Source organism: Prinia subflava, chromosome 3 (genome assembly GCF_021018805.1).
Source record: "Prinia subflava isolate CZ2003 ecotype Zambia chromosome 3, Cam_Psub_1.2, whole genome shotgun sequence".
NCBI classification, from domain to species: Eukaryota; Metazoa; Chordata; class Aves; order Passeriformes; family Cisticolidae; genus Prinia; species Prinia subflava.
In genome coordinates, this window is record NC_086249.1 from 92,447,623 (window position 1) to 92,465,194 (window position 17,572).

At 38.9% G+C, this 17,572-nt stretch overlaps 1 protein-coding gene across 2 annotated transcripts in view; it reads right to left on the reverse strand.

Moving 5' to 3' along the window:
- The window catches only part of SH3KBP1 (SH3 domain containing kinase binding protein 1), a 209,947-nt gene that overhangs the window by 80,246 nt on the left and 112,129 nt on the right, over nt 1–17,572 (reverse strand). For both annotated transcript variants that reach the window (XM_063392917.1, XM_063392916.1), the window contains exons 5-6: nt 16,875–16,998; nt 1,558–1,754 (exon numbers count right to left, since the gene is read on the reverse strand). In XM_063392917.1, the coding sequence (XP_063248987.1) occupies nt 1,558–1,754; nt 16,875–16,998 (321 nt within the window). The remainder of the gene's footprint in view (nt 1–1,557; nt 1,755–16,874; nt 16,999–17,572) is intronic.

A 17,572-nucleotide genomic window follows, 5' to 3' on the forward strand; every position in this document is an offset into this window, starting at 1 on the left:
GCCAAAGATCCCTTTCAAAACTACATTGCTTGAGAAAAATATGGACCAGTTTGGAACTCCTCATGCATTGCTACACTTTGAACCAGTATGCAGAGCTTTCAGGCTAAATTGGACCTTGCTTGGGATGGCCAACTTAATGCAGGATTCTCTTACACTCAGCATTAAATGGTAAAGAACATGGCTGTGGCAGGGGAGGAATTTGTTGCAGCTGGAAACAAGTGTTTAGGGAGGTTGATGGTCTGCAGCCCTAACAGATGTCCTGTCTCATGTTTTGGTGCTGGTAGTGGGCAAAGACTGCAGTGCTGAAGTCTCTGCATGGCACCTCTCCAAGGTTAGCCTAATCCTAGACAGGAAAAGAGCACCAACAGCAAAGAAGTGTTGCCTTTAGTTATCTACACATCTCAAACACAAATGATGGATTGTGTTTATGAAATCAAGCCATTATTTTCTACTAATCATGCTAATTTTAGGAGAACTTGAAAACATAGGCAGGAAGGTCTGTGTTTTAAGTTTCCTGAAAATTGTATATTCTGTTTTTGCCTGGGTAAAAAGCCTGTTAGTTGTTTGTGCAAAACAAAGGTAAGACTTCACATTATTATAAAGTGGAGTAAGATTTTCTTCCAAGGAATGAAGGCCACTTCACAAGGACTTTTCAAAGACTTCAAATGAAAAGAAACGCTTCTGCAAACCCCCCATGTGAGTTAGTAAGTCCACCCAGCAACAGAAGGCAAGCAGGGTATCATGCAGGCTTTGAAGAAATCAGCAGTGGTCAAGCACTACTACAGTCTAGTTTTTTCCTTTATTTAGATTATTCCAGCTCTTCCCTACCCTCTTTATACTAAATGAAAAATTATCACCTGCAAAATATTAACCAAATATCCCTCAGCATAATTTAGTTCAGAATTTTCCACCTCTCTCTGCAGGGCCTTCTGTTCTCCTGTACTGTTGTAACTCGGGGTGGATGTGGGAGTAGGTGCTGTGCTATAAATCAGATCACTGAAATGATCTAGGTTGAAAAAGAAAATCTTGCAGGCCAAAAAAGCTAATTGCTGTAGTGCCTGTTTCTACAGACAAGTGGACGAGCATGAATCACAAGGTGAGACGTTGCCACACCAGGTATCAAGAGCCCAGGAGCTTCCTAAAATCACCATTGTGGGCAAAGAAAATGCATCATGTAACTCTGCCCACAGCAGAACTCGAGGTTGTGGAAGCCTCCTAACACCGCATCAGTAACTCTATGCAAATCTGACTGTTCACTTAAGGGAGGGATTTCACAGATTTTTTTTTTCCCAGACACTTTTTTGTTTGTTTCCCTAAAGAATATACTTTAGAGCAATCATTTTTTAAATTGTTTTTTAAATTTTTGCATGCAGCTAACTTCACTGGAATCCATTTTCTGGTCTGAGGCAAAAATAAAAAAAGCAGAACCTTGTCTACAGAAAGATTAGGAAATAATGACCATAAAGCTTCAAGTTTTGGTCAGTGACAGAACTCAAAACTTTAAGATGAAAACCTCTTTAAGCCAACACCAAGAGACAATTAAGGAATGACATGTACCTTATCCACTGGGAGGAAGTCGTTTTCAACTTCTATTGACCTTGGTCGTAGCTTTATGGGTTTGTCTTTGAAGATATCTCCAAAGCCAACACCTTTAACCTTTTTGGGTTGGATTGTCGTGCCTCCATTGGCTCCTTCTGATTTTGTACTGCAAGAGTCCCCACCATCACTCTCAGAGCCTGTAGCATCTTTTAGGCCTGTGAAAAGGAGGGATGAAAGAAGGTGTGAAGCTCAATATTTTCAGATCAGATTGTGACTGGAAAATGATCCCTCCCACCATCCTCTTGAGGAAAATGAAACCACAAGAAATAGGTAGAGAAGATGCTCTCTGTGCCATGCACTCATTTTTGACTTTGAAAAATGACTTTATTTCATCACATTGGTGCACTGATTAGAAATTACACCAATCCACAAATCCACAAAACATGCATACTCCAGCATCAAAACTTCACAAATGAGGATGGTGATTCCTTGAGTACCAAGAAAATCCTTATTCCTCAGGCAAAACCTCTTTGGAAGAGACCTCAATAAAAGAAAGAGTTAAATTCAGCTGTAAGGCACCTATTGTATAAAGCCACGTAAAGCTAACAAGCAGTCAGATCAGGCACGCTGCACCATAAATCTGTGTGACTCAAGCCAATTATGCAATTAGTATCTTAAGCTACATTACCTAACTGAGAAATGTAAAGCTGAAAGCTGTTCAAACAAATTTGCAATCAAATAAGCTGCATAATACGTTCCCTGCTGAAAATTAAACCCCTCTGCAGCATAGACAGCCTCATAAGAAAAGCACCCATGCACACTCTCCTCTAGAAATGTAACAAATCAAAACTGATGTTCTGATTTGCATTACTTCTTTCAGTGAAGTGGAAAATTTATCTGCATTTACCTGAAAATATCTGCTGTTCAAATAGCAGAGGCCACAGATGCAATAAGGTGATGTTTCAGCCACTTTACAGGACAGTGCAGCATCAGGTCAAACAGCCACTGGCAGCAAAAGTGACCCACTGAAGGTTCCTTCCCTAGACCACTGAAATCTACCTTCCTACATTACCTGTTCCCAGGAAAACCACAGCAGCTGCTGCTACTACAGCACTAATTCTACCTAAAAATTAGAAGCTCAAATCCTCACACTTCCCAAGCAAGCACTCATGATGTCACAGATGTGGCTTTTACGAGTCAAAGAAAGAAGAATTTCAAATAAGCTTTTCTTCTTAATTACTTTTATATCAAGGTTGACCCAGTGATTGCAATAGATTTTCATCATAAAAGGCTGACAGATGAACCACAGAAACCAGTGCAAGTCCTAAGGCCTCCAGGTACCACTTCATGATCCAGGACACGAGAGGCTTGTCTGTTAAAAGGGTTTCAACACCAGGGTGCTGCTAGGAAATGAAATCAGCAATTATGTGTCAGATCAGAACTTTTAGCCAAAACCAGAAAAGCCATGATAAGCTACCCTGAGATTTTCTGTGTCTTTAACATGAAAGGAGTATAAAAGCAGAATTGGAGAAAGTTCCCAATTAGAAACAAACACAAAGACTACAGTCTAAGCAAAATACTTCGGCCCTCTAGCCTCCAGAGTGGCTGCCACACCTAGTGTTGAACATCACCAACATTTCTATTTCTTCAGATATTCAATGCAAATAACAATGAACAAGTTATTTGTTCCATAAGCTGTGCAGGATTGCATTTAAAATTAATATTATAAATAATTACAATACTTTTCTTAAATATGCAAAAGTCTTGATTTCTTTACATTTAATTTTTCTAATAAGGGCCTGGAGGAAAACCTGAAATCTGGTTAATTATCATATTTATTATGGTAGCATGGTAGCATTAGAATGGTAGCATGCCTACCATCAGTAAAGTAAATCCTGTGCACTACTTCTCTTCCAGACCTCAGGAAATCCGTAACCACTTAAGCTTTGACTGTGATGGTGCCTGGTGCTCTGGAGGGCAGGAGAGGAGTAGTTATCCATAGCAGAGCCATTGCACAGTGTTCCTAGCAGAGGCACTCCGAGGTGCAAGGGTAAATTAAGCCAGACAGGTTTAAATCTCCTTGGGCAAAGCGTGGCAAAGTCACTGCCCCTTTTCTTGTTGCCTCCCCTTGCTCTGACTTGGGCAGTAACTGAAGATCCTGTAAGTTCTATCAACTGGACCTTCTCCAGCTTAGCTTTATTTACCACTTGTAAGTGAAAAGACAATGGTCAGCAATTGACTATACTGAGTATAAAACATCCACAACTCGAAAAACTCAAACAGATTGTAGTGACCATTGTCTTTTAGCTCAACAAAATATCTTGATATGGAAAATTACCCTCTGGCAAAGGTTTCTACTGTCATCCTTGCCAAAATCTCAAACTATTCTGTGATGGAGGGAAGAAGCAGTGAAGACACCTCCCTCCAGAAGTGACTGATAAGAATCCATGACTGCTCTTAGCCTCTCCCTGAAATGAACAGAAAAGCTGTCTTTAAAATAGGTTATCAAATTAGGTTTTCTGCATTCCTAGCTGTGGAAGAAGAAGATCTAGACTTTGGTCAGAGGATTTATTTCATTAAAATATGAAAGTAATTGTGAGAATTACTCAACAGGTCTCACATGGACTTCAGATCTTTGAAGTTTACATGAAAGAAAGATCAGAGACCTTTATTCTTATATCCAATAAGAATAAAGTTTTGTTTCTGTTTCTTCTTTCTTTTTTTTCATGATGGCATTTTCAGCTTTTATGACCATTCTTCTGTGATGAGGCATCAAACTTGTATTAGAAGCCTCACTTAAGGCTCACGACAGATTTCCCAAGCATCACCCATCTGTGCTTGATGATAATCCAAGAGTTGTTCATTCTCTATACTGCCTCAGTATACAGTGCTCAAAATGAAAGCAACAGCATTGCTTCTTTTTTGCTTTCTATTTTTTTTAATGAGGACAGAATGGACTGAAGTGTGGTCTGTCCAAACTAAATTGCATTTGAGTGTTCAGATACAAAGCTCCTGCAAAGCTAAAAAGAGTTCTTTCAGATCAACTGGGAAAATGGCCTCATTTAATTATTTTTGACTGACCCAAACTGAGGAGTTCTCTGTACTTAACTAAATAAATCAGGAAGAATAAAAGCCCTGCTTGTGCTCTTATCACAACATGACCAGAGTCTAGAGACAAAGGGAACAAAAGAGAAGAACTGTATGCAGTGGGAGCTGTAGAACAAATCAGATAAAGTGAGCACCTTCAGTAGCATTAAGAAAGAACAATGCATTGCTTGAGTACAAAACAGTGCTGCAGAAAATATTCTAACATGCTCTTACTATTAAAGGCATACTAAGGAGACTCTCTTTTACCTTCCTGCCCAGGTAAATGGGATACACTCTTCTGATTTGGACAGATAAAGAATTTGAAAAAAAGGATTTGCAACACTATGTCCACCCTTGCCCTGAAGAATTCTCTCCTCGTTTATTTTTTCATTGGGTTGTTCTCTGATACATATATATATGTATGTATAAATTTATATAGGTGTACATATGTGTGTGTGTGTGAAACACACGTGTGTATATATATATGTATCAGTATATATCTGTCAGCAATTCTCTTGGTGCGTCTGCAACTTGCCTTAGGTGATTTTTCCTCTTAAAACCAGAAAAATGTTCCTCTCCCTGTCACACTTCTTTTTTTTTCATGGATTTTTTTATTACTACTGCAAATAGCTTGGTGGCAGAACACAGCTGGCTGGATAGTTTCTCCAAAAAATAAATGTATCCGACAGACACAGCTGGGATCTAAGCAGGAACCCGAGTGACACAGACTATCAGATTATGAATTTTAAGTATGAGTTTTTTTTCATGAAGAGCTACAGCTATCAGGGAGGGCAGGCTGCTAAATGAACATTAAAAACTGGAGAGAATTTCAGTGGCCACCATCCCCCTCTCTGCTGACCAGCACACCCACTCAGCCTGAAACAGCTGTGGTCTACCACAGCGAGGAACCTGAGCACGAGGGTGAGGTCAGCAGCTCAGCAAACTGCTGTCCTCCCTCAGAAACACTGAGAACATCTTGCTCTTCTTGTAAGCTACTATGTGCTTAAAGTCAGTATAGGATAAAAGCTACAGGAGTCAGGCCTCTCACTATTTTTTGCCACTTTCCTTTTTTTTTAACAGCAACTTCTCTCGAATCTGTCAGCCCTCTGTCAACATTTGAGCTGACAAGCTAAGAACATAACATCAATAAGGTGCTCACTAACACGCTTACTATCACGTCAATCTTAATAGCAGGGAAGTTTTTCAGAATTAATATTTCTCAGGACATATTTCTCAAGCCTTTTGGGAGTGTCACATCAAATTTCTGGCTCTACAAACAAAACTGCTATTCTTTTATCTAGATTTATTGTTGCTGGATCGTCTGTAGCACCACAAGGTAGACTCAAATCCAAGCACTGGTTGCATTTTTCTAGTAAGTTCTTTGAAGTCTGAACAAGGGGACCATCACCAGCAAGAAGTTAAAATTCCCAGGGGCCAACTGTTCCCAGCTTTTGGCTGGAATAAGATATGGGTCTACAGCTTTTTAAAAACACTCAGAATTTTGATTCTTTATTGATTCATGCTCCTTACAAATGCAAGCTCATTTAGTATTCATGAAGATTAAATTTTCTCAAAACTGTCTGGAGGAATTTCTCACTTCACACATTTTTTCCTCTATGGGTATATAAGAGAGATTAGTTTCCTCAAGACATTTCAAATACACCACACTCCTGCTATAGCAGTTACAGGTCTTTTAAGAGTAACATTCTGAAATGTACCAAAACAGATTAGCTCAAACAGGGATTAAAAAGAGACCACAACATCAGACTTAATTCAGCAACGGCCTCTCAGAGCTGTGCTGGCATCAAACCAGGATGATAAATCAGAAAGATAGTTAGGGATGATAAAGGCTGTGTAACTAAAGCTGTTAAAACAAAAATAAACAGCTGTGGCAAAATTAACTCCATTCAAAGCAGGAAACAAATTGTTTCTAAATAGCTTAAAATGGCAGAGGAGAAAAGGAAATACATTCTACGTTTACAGAGCTTTCTATTTTGAGCTACGATTTGGGAATTTAATTTTTGTTCTTTACTCTGGATTGTTCTCTCTGCTGACAATTTATGGCCCGGGGCAAAGGATGAGCCACTCTGACACAGTAAAGGCCAGTGGTGTTCAGGTCCTCTAAGTACGTCTCAGCTCTGTTAAGTGATGGAAAGGTCAGCCTCAGAGGCACACACCTGAGCCAGTGCAAAGGATCTCCTGATTTGGTACAGCAGCCAGAGAGAAACACTGTCAACCACATTTAATAGGACAAAGAAATTTGTAAATGAAGCTTAGTGAGTTTTTTTATACTTTTAAGGAAGGGATGGAAAGCAAGGGAAAACATGTCCTTTCCTTCTGTTGAAAGAATGACAGCATGGAATGCCCGGGTGACCGATCCGAGCGACAAAGGTGGTGAAGTTATACATGGTAATTGCAGAAGATGAGACAGCAACTGTCCTTCTTCCTTTTCCTCACATACTGGTGAACACAGAACAAACATCCACATCCTATAAGGTATTAGTCTTGAGCTTGCTTTCTGTCAAAATCCTTTATTTTCTTGAAGCCGTCCCCAACAACATTCCAGTGTCATGAAAAAATCAAAACCAGAAAACAAAATTTTATTCTAAATACTACTGCAGAAGAAAGACATGTTGATACTTCTTAGTTTAAAGATTAATAAATTCATGCTTTCAAAACACAAATTTATGCTTCTTTATCAAGAGTGATTATACATGTACAAATAGCTGAGGCAGACTATCTCAAAATTAGTAATTATTTGTTATTCTCAGTCATTCCTTGAAAAAATGTAACTGTGTCAGCTAAACATTTTGTCATTTGCTTTCAACACGTTCATATTCCTTTGCATAGCAGTTCTTGCCACATAAGAAATGCCCCAAGACTTCTATGCTTGCACAAGTGCTCATGCAAGGGGAAGGGGAGCAGTGCCTGGCCCCATGTAGCAGCATGCATTGAGGGAGGTGCAGCACAAGCATCTTCTGCAGCACGAGCACAGAGCCATCAGTACAGACCTTGGTGCCTTCCCCACCTCCCCAGCCACTTCCCCAAGTACTTTAAGATCAAAGAGGAATAATTATTTGTTCAGGAGCTCCACAACTGTAGACAATCATTGTTTTCTTCTTCATTTGGGGACTGCTTTTTTCACCACCCTCAGCAAGTACAGGCACGTGTTATTCCGTGTGGAAGGAGCTGTAAGCAGCCACAGCCAACAGGGTTCTTTACCTGCCACTCACCAAGCACTGGTCTTTCGTGAAACTCATGGAAAACCATTTGGTAGTGGAAATCCCAATCAATAGAAAGATTTAACATTTCACTCCAGTTAACATAATTTTTCCACACACGGCCCCCAGTCCCATGCCATCAGTACATTTGTTCTCCAGCAAACAGGATGCTTACTTTTGATCATGAAAATTTCCCTCCCTCCATTTTATAATTTTTTTTTCTCAGATGTGATTTTTCATTACAGCATCTGTAGCAGCTGTGTATTTGATACAAGTTCTTTTTTGCAAGCAAGTTGTAACAAGGTGAGGTGAAATACAAAGTTGTAACTGTCCTTTCTTCAGAACTGTTAAAATGCACATTCAGGTTTCTCATTTGACTTTGCTCACATTCTGACACTCCTAAATGGGTTTACAACATCATAAATACATCAGCTATATTGATTTCTCAGAACTCTCACCAGCCATAATTCCTCAGGAATTGAGGGGAGGGGGACAAAAAAAAAAAAACCAGGTAAAAAAAAAAAGTAGTGGAGCAATAGAAAACACAAATCACAATTGAGGTTACTCACGAATGTTTCTGTTTCAACGATCCTGATCTTCTTCCATTATATCTAATAGCTATTACTGACAGCATTGTGGATCCACATATAAGGAAAGAGAGGCAAATATTTGTCAAATCAAGCATTTTATCTGCACTCTTATTGCATCTTTGAAGAAAAAGAAAGCGAAGCAAGAAAGAGAAACTAAATCAGTAAAAATAAAAACATTAGAAATCCAAGAAGAGTTGTTCTTGGAGGTGCAAGAAAGTTGCAGGATGAGAAAAGAGGGCTGTGATCAACAAAATGACAAGTTTTTTGTTGCTGTGTGTCTCCACTCAGCAGATGCAGTAGCAAAGATTTTCTGACAGCAGGTTGATGAGCAGAATGCCAAAGGAGCTGGAATTGTTGCTGAGCGGAGCCTGGCATACCTCATGACCAAGAAAGCCATGTCAGCATAAAAAGGCAAGGCTGGGTGTTTCTGCAGGAGACAATCTTGCATATTTCAGTGGAAGGCATCTCTAGAAGCAGCGAATAATTCAACAGCTTTTACAGGCCTTGGTTAAGTAAGAAAATTTCTTTTAAACACAGCATTTGGAAAACGGCTTTCAAAATAAAAGTATTTAGCACTGAGCATGTGTTTGTGAAGTAAAAGCTCTAAGCTTGATTACAAAGTTGAGCAACACTTCATGCAATGTGATATAGGTGAATCCAAGCATTGCCTAGGCATAACTAATCCAAAGTTATGAACTGAACCCAGCTTAACTTACAGAGAAATCAGCAAGCTGAAATTAGAGCAGCTATGAGTTGTTTAACCCAGACATCCCTAAGTGAAAACAATTCTGTGAAGTGTCTCCAAATGGATTTCACCAGAGACATAAGCTCATGGATATTTGCCTAAAAATATGGACCACAGAGGACATATGAAATGGAAGGAGCTGGCTGCACCATCAGCTGGTTTGTTCAGGAAGAGCATGATAAGTTTGCAGCAGGTGAGCTGTAAATAGATGGAGCAGGGATTGTAAGGGAGCCTCCTTTTTGTGTGTTAGTTTAGGCAAGAGCATCTCTGATAGTAACAGCAGTGCAAACCCTTGTTTTGTTTAAGACTTTCCCAGATGACCTGATTTTGTACATTACCCATTCCTCAGTCCCAGTTCTAACCCAAAAAGCAACACACAGGCCATAAGTATGGCTGGATATCTGGCCTTCTGAGATGCAGCCTTATGGAGAAAGCAACACACCTCTGCAGCATGAAAAAACATGCAAGTCTCAACCAAATGCCAAGGGAGGTACAATTAAACCTCCAGGTAAACCCACGCCAGGTAGTATAAACAGATCTCTTTCATCAGCTTTAAAAACAAAGTTTTGATGGTGTTAGCCCAGCAATGTGAGACAATCTACTGTGTGTTAAGCTGTCTTCTTGCAGCTGGTTATCAGGCTTTCCTCTCGATACCCATCCAGAAATCAGTTTGATGCAACTCCTTTTCTGTGACATGGCACAGCCATGGGCCACAGGCCAGTATGATTCACGAGAAAATGAAATGCAGAGCTCTAGCACAACTGGAAAGGTGATTGAATTCTTCCTGGCTTCAGCTATGCTTACTTTAGATGACTTGAGAAGAGGGGAAGGATGATTTGGCCCTTAATGAAAAACAGGCTAGGCATGGAGAGCAGGCTTTTGGAGAACTTTGAAAGGTAATGTTAGGGCAGCACTACCCACTAAGATTGTGAAGTTAAAGGCTCCAAAGCCAGACCTTGCACCTGATTTGAAGCTTCATCTTAAAGTCCAAATGCAAGCATACTGGAAATTAACTTCATAAATCCTTATTATGCTCATCAGATGGGTGGATTAGAGGACATGATGGGCTAAGAACTCTGCAAGAAGCAGAAAATTTGAGTGATCGATAAGCAGCCGTGGAGATATAAGGGGAGAAACAGCACAAAAATTTGAAGACCACCAGCCACATGGTCTGCTCCAGCCAGAGCAAGGGCTTGGTTGGAGCTTGTGAAGACCTGCAAAATGAATTCTGATAGACAGGGAGATAATTTTCCACAAGGAAATACTCAGACCTGCACACATTCACAAAGACTTGTGTTCAAAAAAAGCATCAGCTTTGTTAAAAAAAAAAAAAAAGTTGTAAGGGCAAATATCAGAGCAGAATAATGCCACTTCAACTGTTTCATCCTTTGCTGTCAACATGCATAAGACAGAAGTCCTCAGAGGTAGAAGACCAAACATTCCCACCCATAAAGGAGGAAGAAGGGCAGCACAGCATGGATCCTCTCAAAAGAAACTCTCTGGGGCAAAAGCAGATGCCAAAGCTAGCACAACATCCTCTTCACTGGAAGACAGGACTGAACACTTAGTCACCAAATGGGAATCTTAGCTAGATTTCTCCATGAGGAAACAGGTGGAAGGACAGATTTCTGTCTTCCTTGCTTCCTCTGTCTTGCAAGTGATGTAACCATTCTCTCTTTTTCTGTATTACCAGGGCAGTAAAAGAACATGAAAAGCAGGATGTGCCCTTCTTTTGAAAAGCAGAAGCCAAAAACCTGAACATGAAATGAAAATAGCTTTATATCTTTTACTCTCCTTGGCAGAAAAAATGTATCAGCCAGAATGCTGTGAGTAATAACTGTCAAAGACAGAATGCCAAATGAAGAGCATGCAGTAAAGTAAAAACAAATGTTAAAAAATCACCAAAAAATGAAAACTTCAAACAAACCAAAACCCAAAATATCCTTTAAGAAAAGCAAAGCATACTTTATGAGTTCAATGATCACAGTGGGAACTTTACTTTTAGAGCAGATGGACTTTTAATTCAAAGATTAGTGGTGATTATCAACACTCCTCGTTTCAGGGGGCAGAAGTGATGGGACTAAATGGTTTTAGATTTAATCCATAGCTGAGACCAAAACATCCAATGTAATTCACAATTTACGGTGGGCTTATACACACACTCTGTATGGACACAGAACACACACATGCACAGGAGGAACAGGGGCATTCTCACTGCTCTAAGGCTGGGCAGTTCAGCAGCAGCAAACTGGCTTCAGCTTACAGACAGATATAAATGCACGTAGAGTAGCCATAAGTGGGTAGCAGTGGCACAATTTACAAGTGTAGATAAATCAAACAAGTTCAGAGGACTGAAGCTATTGCTTGATGATTTTGAAACACACTCACTGTTATAACGTCTGTAGCTGTCAATCTTTGCAGGTGCCACTCTGTACAGAATTGTCCCTTCAAAGGCAGATTTTCCTGACAGCAGGCAAGAGAAGGAAAGACAAAAAAAAGAGAAGGGGCAGGGTGGGGGTAAAGAGATCGAATGATGGTAAAGAGAAGGGAAAGGAAGAGGTTTTAATCTGCATTTTCAGTCACTGACATTTAAAAGCCTCATTAGCAAAATGACGAGAACATTAACAAACATATCTGATTGTACATGAAGCTGAAATATTCTTTCTGCATGTATGTCAGATAATAGACTCTCATGATTTTGCTAAAGCTGTTATTTACAATGTCCAACAGAATGCATTCTTCTTAGGTTTGGTCTGTTGTCCATCAAGTTGTGAGACTTGCAAATAAAATTATTTGTCTGTTTTATGCAGGCTTGCACAGGGGAATCCTGAAAAAATATTATTGCTGCAATGATGTTCTCACAGTGGTTCAACATTCCTGATGCAGCTGTAGTGCACTTGAAGAAGCACAGCTGACATCCAAACAGGGCAATGAAATACTCACATCTCTTTAATGTACCAGGATCCTGTGAGCACAGAAATACTGTGTCTTTCCAAGAGGACTTATTGGAAATATTTTGGACATGGGAATTGGTCTTAAACAGTGCTTAGTGGAAAGGATAGGACACTAAAACTTGAATAAATCAATTTTTCAGCTAAAAGCTTAATCAGGTGTGGCTTTGCATTGACATGAACAAAAGCAAAATTCTAGAGTTAAGAGGGAAAACAACAAAACAACAAAAACCAAATCCCACTTCTCATCTTAGATATTTAAGATAACATTTTTATTACAAAATCCATTTTGTTTTCATTGCTAGTGAGATAGCTCATGCTCTGATATCTAAGACATGAAGTTCAAGTGAAGGTGAAGGCATGAGCAGGTGAAGTGTTTTGTGTGTCAGGTTTAAAAACCCAGGCAAGCCCAAGAATAGACCAATGCTTGTTCCCAATCTCCCCTAGGTATACCATCACAAAAAAATTGATGTCTTTGGTAAAACTTTGGAGCAAAATAGCCAGTATATGTGAATTGTCCCAACACAGAATCACACTCAGTTTGATACCAAAGATGTGTGGGATTTTTTTCTCCTGTGTATCATTCTGTTGGACTTTCAGACAATAAAAAGCTATACTTATTTATATATTATAAAAAGCTGGTTCTTTGTTTTGTTCTTGCAGTTTAATTAATAACAAAATGTTTTCATTTGCCTTAGTTTTATGTAATGAGGAAGTAAAAATGCTACAAATCCACCTTTACACTTTCTTTTTACAAGATACCATTAGAAGAGTGCTATTAAAACAGTTGAACACCAACTCACTGCTAAGAGAAAAGTATGTTAAAGAGCCAGAGACACAGTAATGGAAATCTAAAGTTTAAGAACTCCAAACAGAGGAGGCTGCCTGACTGAAGCATCAGCTGATGAGTCTATCATCAGTTCTCACTCCAGCAGCCAGGACTTTTCAGAGGCCATCACTAACAGGTTCTAAAAATAGTTGGTAAATACCATGAGGCTCAGCTGTACCTTAGAGAACACAAATCAGAGACAGCAAGATACAAAAGGCCACCTTTCAATGCTGTCATGACACATACTAAATGCTTTTTGAAATAACCTCCTCATTGTTAAATTGTGATTATCTCAAATAGATTTTTTTTGGACTACATGCCAACTTTTTGCTTCTCAACAGGCTGTATTGACAAGAAGTGGTATTGAAAATAGTCTTAAAATTAACACAGCATCTCAGAAATATGGAAAATAATCTTATAATCCATGTATCTAATGTAGTAATAAATTGGTAATGCATACTGCCTGTTCATGTTGTAACAGCTGGCCCAAGAAAAGCAGTATTTCCATTTAAGAGTATACTTTAGGAACTGCTAAGGAACTGCTGTTTACTCTAAGAGTACCTGATCCTGTCTGTGCTTTCATCCCAAAATGCACCTTTGAAGACAACAAATTTAGTAATCACCTTACATCTGGGACAAATACTTTAAAATCAAACAAACAACCCCCCAGCTATTTTGATCTTGCAACAGTCTTGCTTTCCAGCCTGCTGAGCACTCACCGAGGCACAGGTTCCCAGCCCTTTCCAAATAAGGGGCAAGCTAAGTCTCACAGTCAGGATTCAGAAACATTTGGCACTTTCAAAACTAGCCCCAGGCATCTTCAGAAAAGGAAATTTTTACTCTGAACAAGCTTCTGAGATTAGTGTTTGGCAGAGCATAAAAAGAAACCAAGATGATTTCTTCTGGCTGTTTATTCTGATCTGCCATAAAATTTACATGGACATAACAAAACAAATAAAATCAGACATTTTTCTCTCCATTGAGGCTGGTGTCGATTGTAACAGAAGGACAGAGAAATATGGGGTTGTTTTAACTTTATTCCTAAAAAGCCAAATTATGTAATTTTTCTCTTCCATATTTCTTTCACTTTGAGTTCACCAAAATTACATTTGCCCTTCAAGAATTCTCTTTATAGATGGTCAGCAAAATGTGATTTAAAAATCAAGTTTAACTAAATTTAACCAAGACATTAAATTTAATTACTAACTTAAAAATACTTGTGTGTTTGCACAGTGCCTGTTCTGGACATATTCCGTGCTATTCCCAGGTATCACAATAAATCTGCCAAATAGGACTTTATCCATTTGACAAGGTGGGCTGAATAGTTGGAGGCTGCTGCTCAAGAATGCAGAGCCAAAGCCCAACCCTTTCTAGGTCCTCTAAATGCTGAGCAGAACCTCAGCGGCTGCCCAAGCTCTGAGTTCAATGCTTGGGTATAACTCCTCACCCAACTTCATAACCTAGAATTCATATTCAAGGTTTCCACCTTGCAATGTCCTGTGATACAGATGTATTCAAAGTTCCAGAGAAACAAAAAGGAGTTACTGCAGATTTAAGGTGCTGTCACATCTTGTCATCCATGGAGGAAGGAGCTGATCTGAGGCATGAATACACAGAGCATCTCAACAGTACTACTAACCTGATGGCCAAAATTTCCAGCATTTACTTGCTCATTTTTTATTTTCATTATCATTTCAGACGAAACATTTCAGACTAAAAGTTATCATTCCTAGTCAGTTCTGTGAACTTGTTGCAGTTTTTGCAATCTCATTACAGAGATTTTAAAATCCAGATACTCAGTGTGCCTGAATAGAGCCTCATGAAGCAGTATGTGTTAGAGAGCAACAGCTGTATCAATCACAGAAACCATTTACAGAAAAAATTGAATTGATGTATATTTCCCATAATTCTCCTAAGGGAATGCAATTCTTGAATTGATAGTTTTACTTGAAGAAAAAAATAAATTAAAAATCATTAAAATCCCCATAACAATCTCAGCATTCCTTGAGTCACTGTCTCTGTCTCAGGACGTTTACAGTGCTCTTTTGTTTTATAAATATATCTAATAGCTCCTCATCTTAGACAGCCACAAAGCACCCTAAAAGAATTAAATTAAATACAAGAAAGTAAGAAACCCATCTCCCATCTACAGTTACCTTCAATTTATTTAAAGACATAAACCAAATATTTGTGTTACTGCTGTCTTCTCCACACAGCTATCACAGGTTTGGGTTCCACTGACACTCAGAACCAGCAAAAACCCAAGTCTGAACAGAGCATGGGCCATAATGCTCATCAAGAGTTAATGCTCTGTGGCTGCTTTTGCACAATCCAAAGTCTGTTTTTCTTAAAAGCCATTTTTAGGATGCTTATTATGAAGTATGTATTACCAAAGTACCTGGGGAAAAAATGTTCATTCATTCATACAGAAAAAATTGGGATATTCCATCCTGAACAGTATCACCTACCTTGTTCACTTATACTGTTCCAAACACTACAGATGCCAGAGCTGAAACTATTCCACACAATTAGTTCTCCCAAGACTCACTTTGTTTATAATGAACATAATTCATGATAGCATATACAGGTTATAGAAAGCAGTTTGCAATCTCACTGAAATGTGCACCTTCACTTAATGCCCTTTCTCCCTCTCCATCACATCGAAATTTTAAAGTTTAAAATATGTTCATTCCAGCCTGAAGGAATGTTACATTTAAATATCTTGAACAGCACTGACCACGAGACTAGGTCACCAGTACACATTCACACATGAAAATGTACTCCATTACAAAAAAATATTAAAGATTTTTATCATTGCAAAAATTTGGGTTTTCAGGATCTTATTTCTGTTTTATGGAATAAAGGTGACAAACTTACCTTAAGTGGAAAAATGAGGAAAAAGAAGAAAGTATTAGAATTTTCTACTCTTACTGGCAGAGTAAACTTTAAAGGTTTTGGTCAATTTCAGCTGAAATCAGCTTACAAAGATCTTGGTAGTCCTTTGACTTCTGCTTAGTCAGAGATCTCAGGAGAACACTACATAGCAATGAACATCTGTAGTGCTAAAAATAGGAATACCTTGGCAAGTCTTGTGGAATTAGCCTGAAATATGCAAATAGAATTGACTTTTTTTTTTTTTCTCTAAAGATTCAGATTTGATCACTGAATTAGGAAAAAAAAAATAATATCTGCTTGGAGAACATAGTAAACATGAAGACCAACAGCCTTCCATTCCATGTAACTGCACATTTTTGGTTCAGGTTATTCTCCACGAGAAGTTATAAATAGGGCAGCCCACTCCCATGCTTATACTATTGCAAATTTAGTTACCAAACATGCTCTTCACCTGCAGCAGTACTGGCCCACTGTAAATGAGAGAACAAAGTCCATGTCCCAGTTCTGGCCTTTTTCCCTTTGGCTGCTGGGGCAGTGGGTGTCGGAGGTGAGAGAAACATGCTCAGCACCTGGAGGGAAAAAGTGCTGCATGTCCCACACCAGTAATTATGAACCCTTAAGTCTACTGGAGCTGTTATAGAAAGCATGGCACTTTAATCCCTCCACTTAAAATAAGCCACTTTGTAGATGTTTGGTTACTTTCCACGTCTAAAGACAAAAAATCCCTTGCAATTAGTTTTAAAATACAAATGCAGTCGTCATCGTTGCCTTCTCTCCTCTTAGTCTGCTATGGCTCAGCAAGTCTTACGCAGCTCAGAGAGCACTGACAATGTTGCAAGTCAGGTAGGATTGCAGGTAAATGTAAATCATCATCATCTGACCCTTTCAGCATAAATTAACAACATGGCATTCAAAAACCCTTCCAAGCACGAGATAAGAGTGTGCTCTCCTCTCAGTGTGTTATGAGCTAAAGACACAGACATACATACAGAACATCAATAGTGAGTTCTTCCTTACTTGACTTTACTTGCTCCTCCTGTGCTATTCCAATATCATCCGAATCAGAGAGCTCCTTTATGAAGTTGGAAGGAAACATGCCAGTCTTTCCATTAAGTATACCTTCCCACCAGCCCTCTTCCACCTGCACCAAGACAAAAAGAAAAGGGTTTTTTTACATAAGCAACACTTTACTGAGTACCATTATATACATTCAATAAATGACCATAATGGCTCTGAATAGGTTATGTTAATTAATTTCAGGTATAAGGAGCACATGGCATAGGCTCCAAGCCACAACACTTCTTGTTTTTTCTTCCTAAGTGAAAATAAGGGAGATGCATGAACCCATCTGTAAATGTCAGCAGTGCTGACAGCAGTCAGAAGCATGGGCAAGCATTAAATAAAAGGATAAAGGAGCAACTAGAGAGCACATGGTGCCTCTACATTTCAATTTTTATGGATATCCATTCATTCAGTAAATTTTCAGTGCATGCTGTATGGCTGATCAAGACCATCTTAATGGGTGTGATTTGAAGATTCTGTTTGAATTCCCTGAGTATTCAACGGTGAGAGAGAAACACTTGCAAAGGGCTACTCAGAGAACCTAATTTAGTTATCTTACTATAATGTAAAAATTTTTGCCTTCCCCCTCAAAATCAGAGATTTAGTATTTTAAAAATTAAGAATGCTGCTACATCATTCATGTGTAAATATAA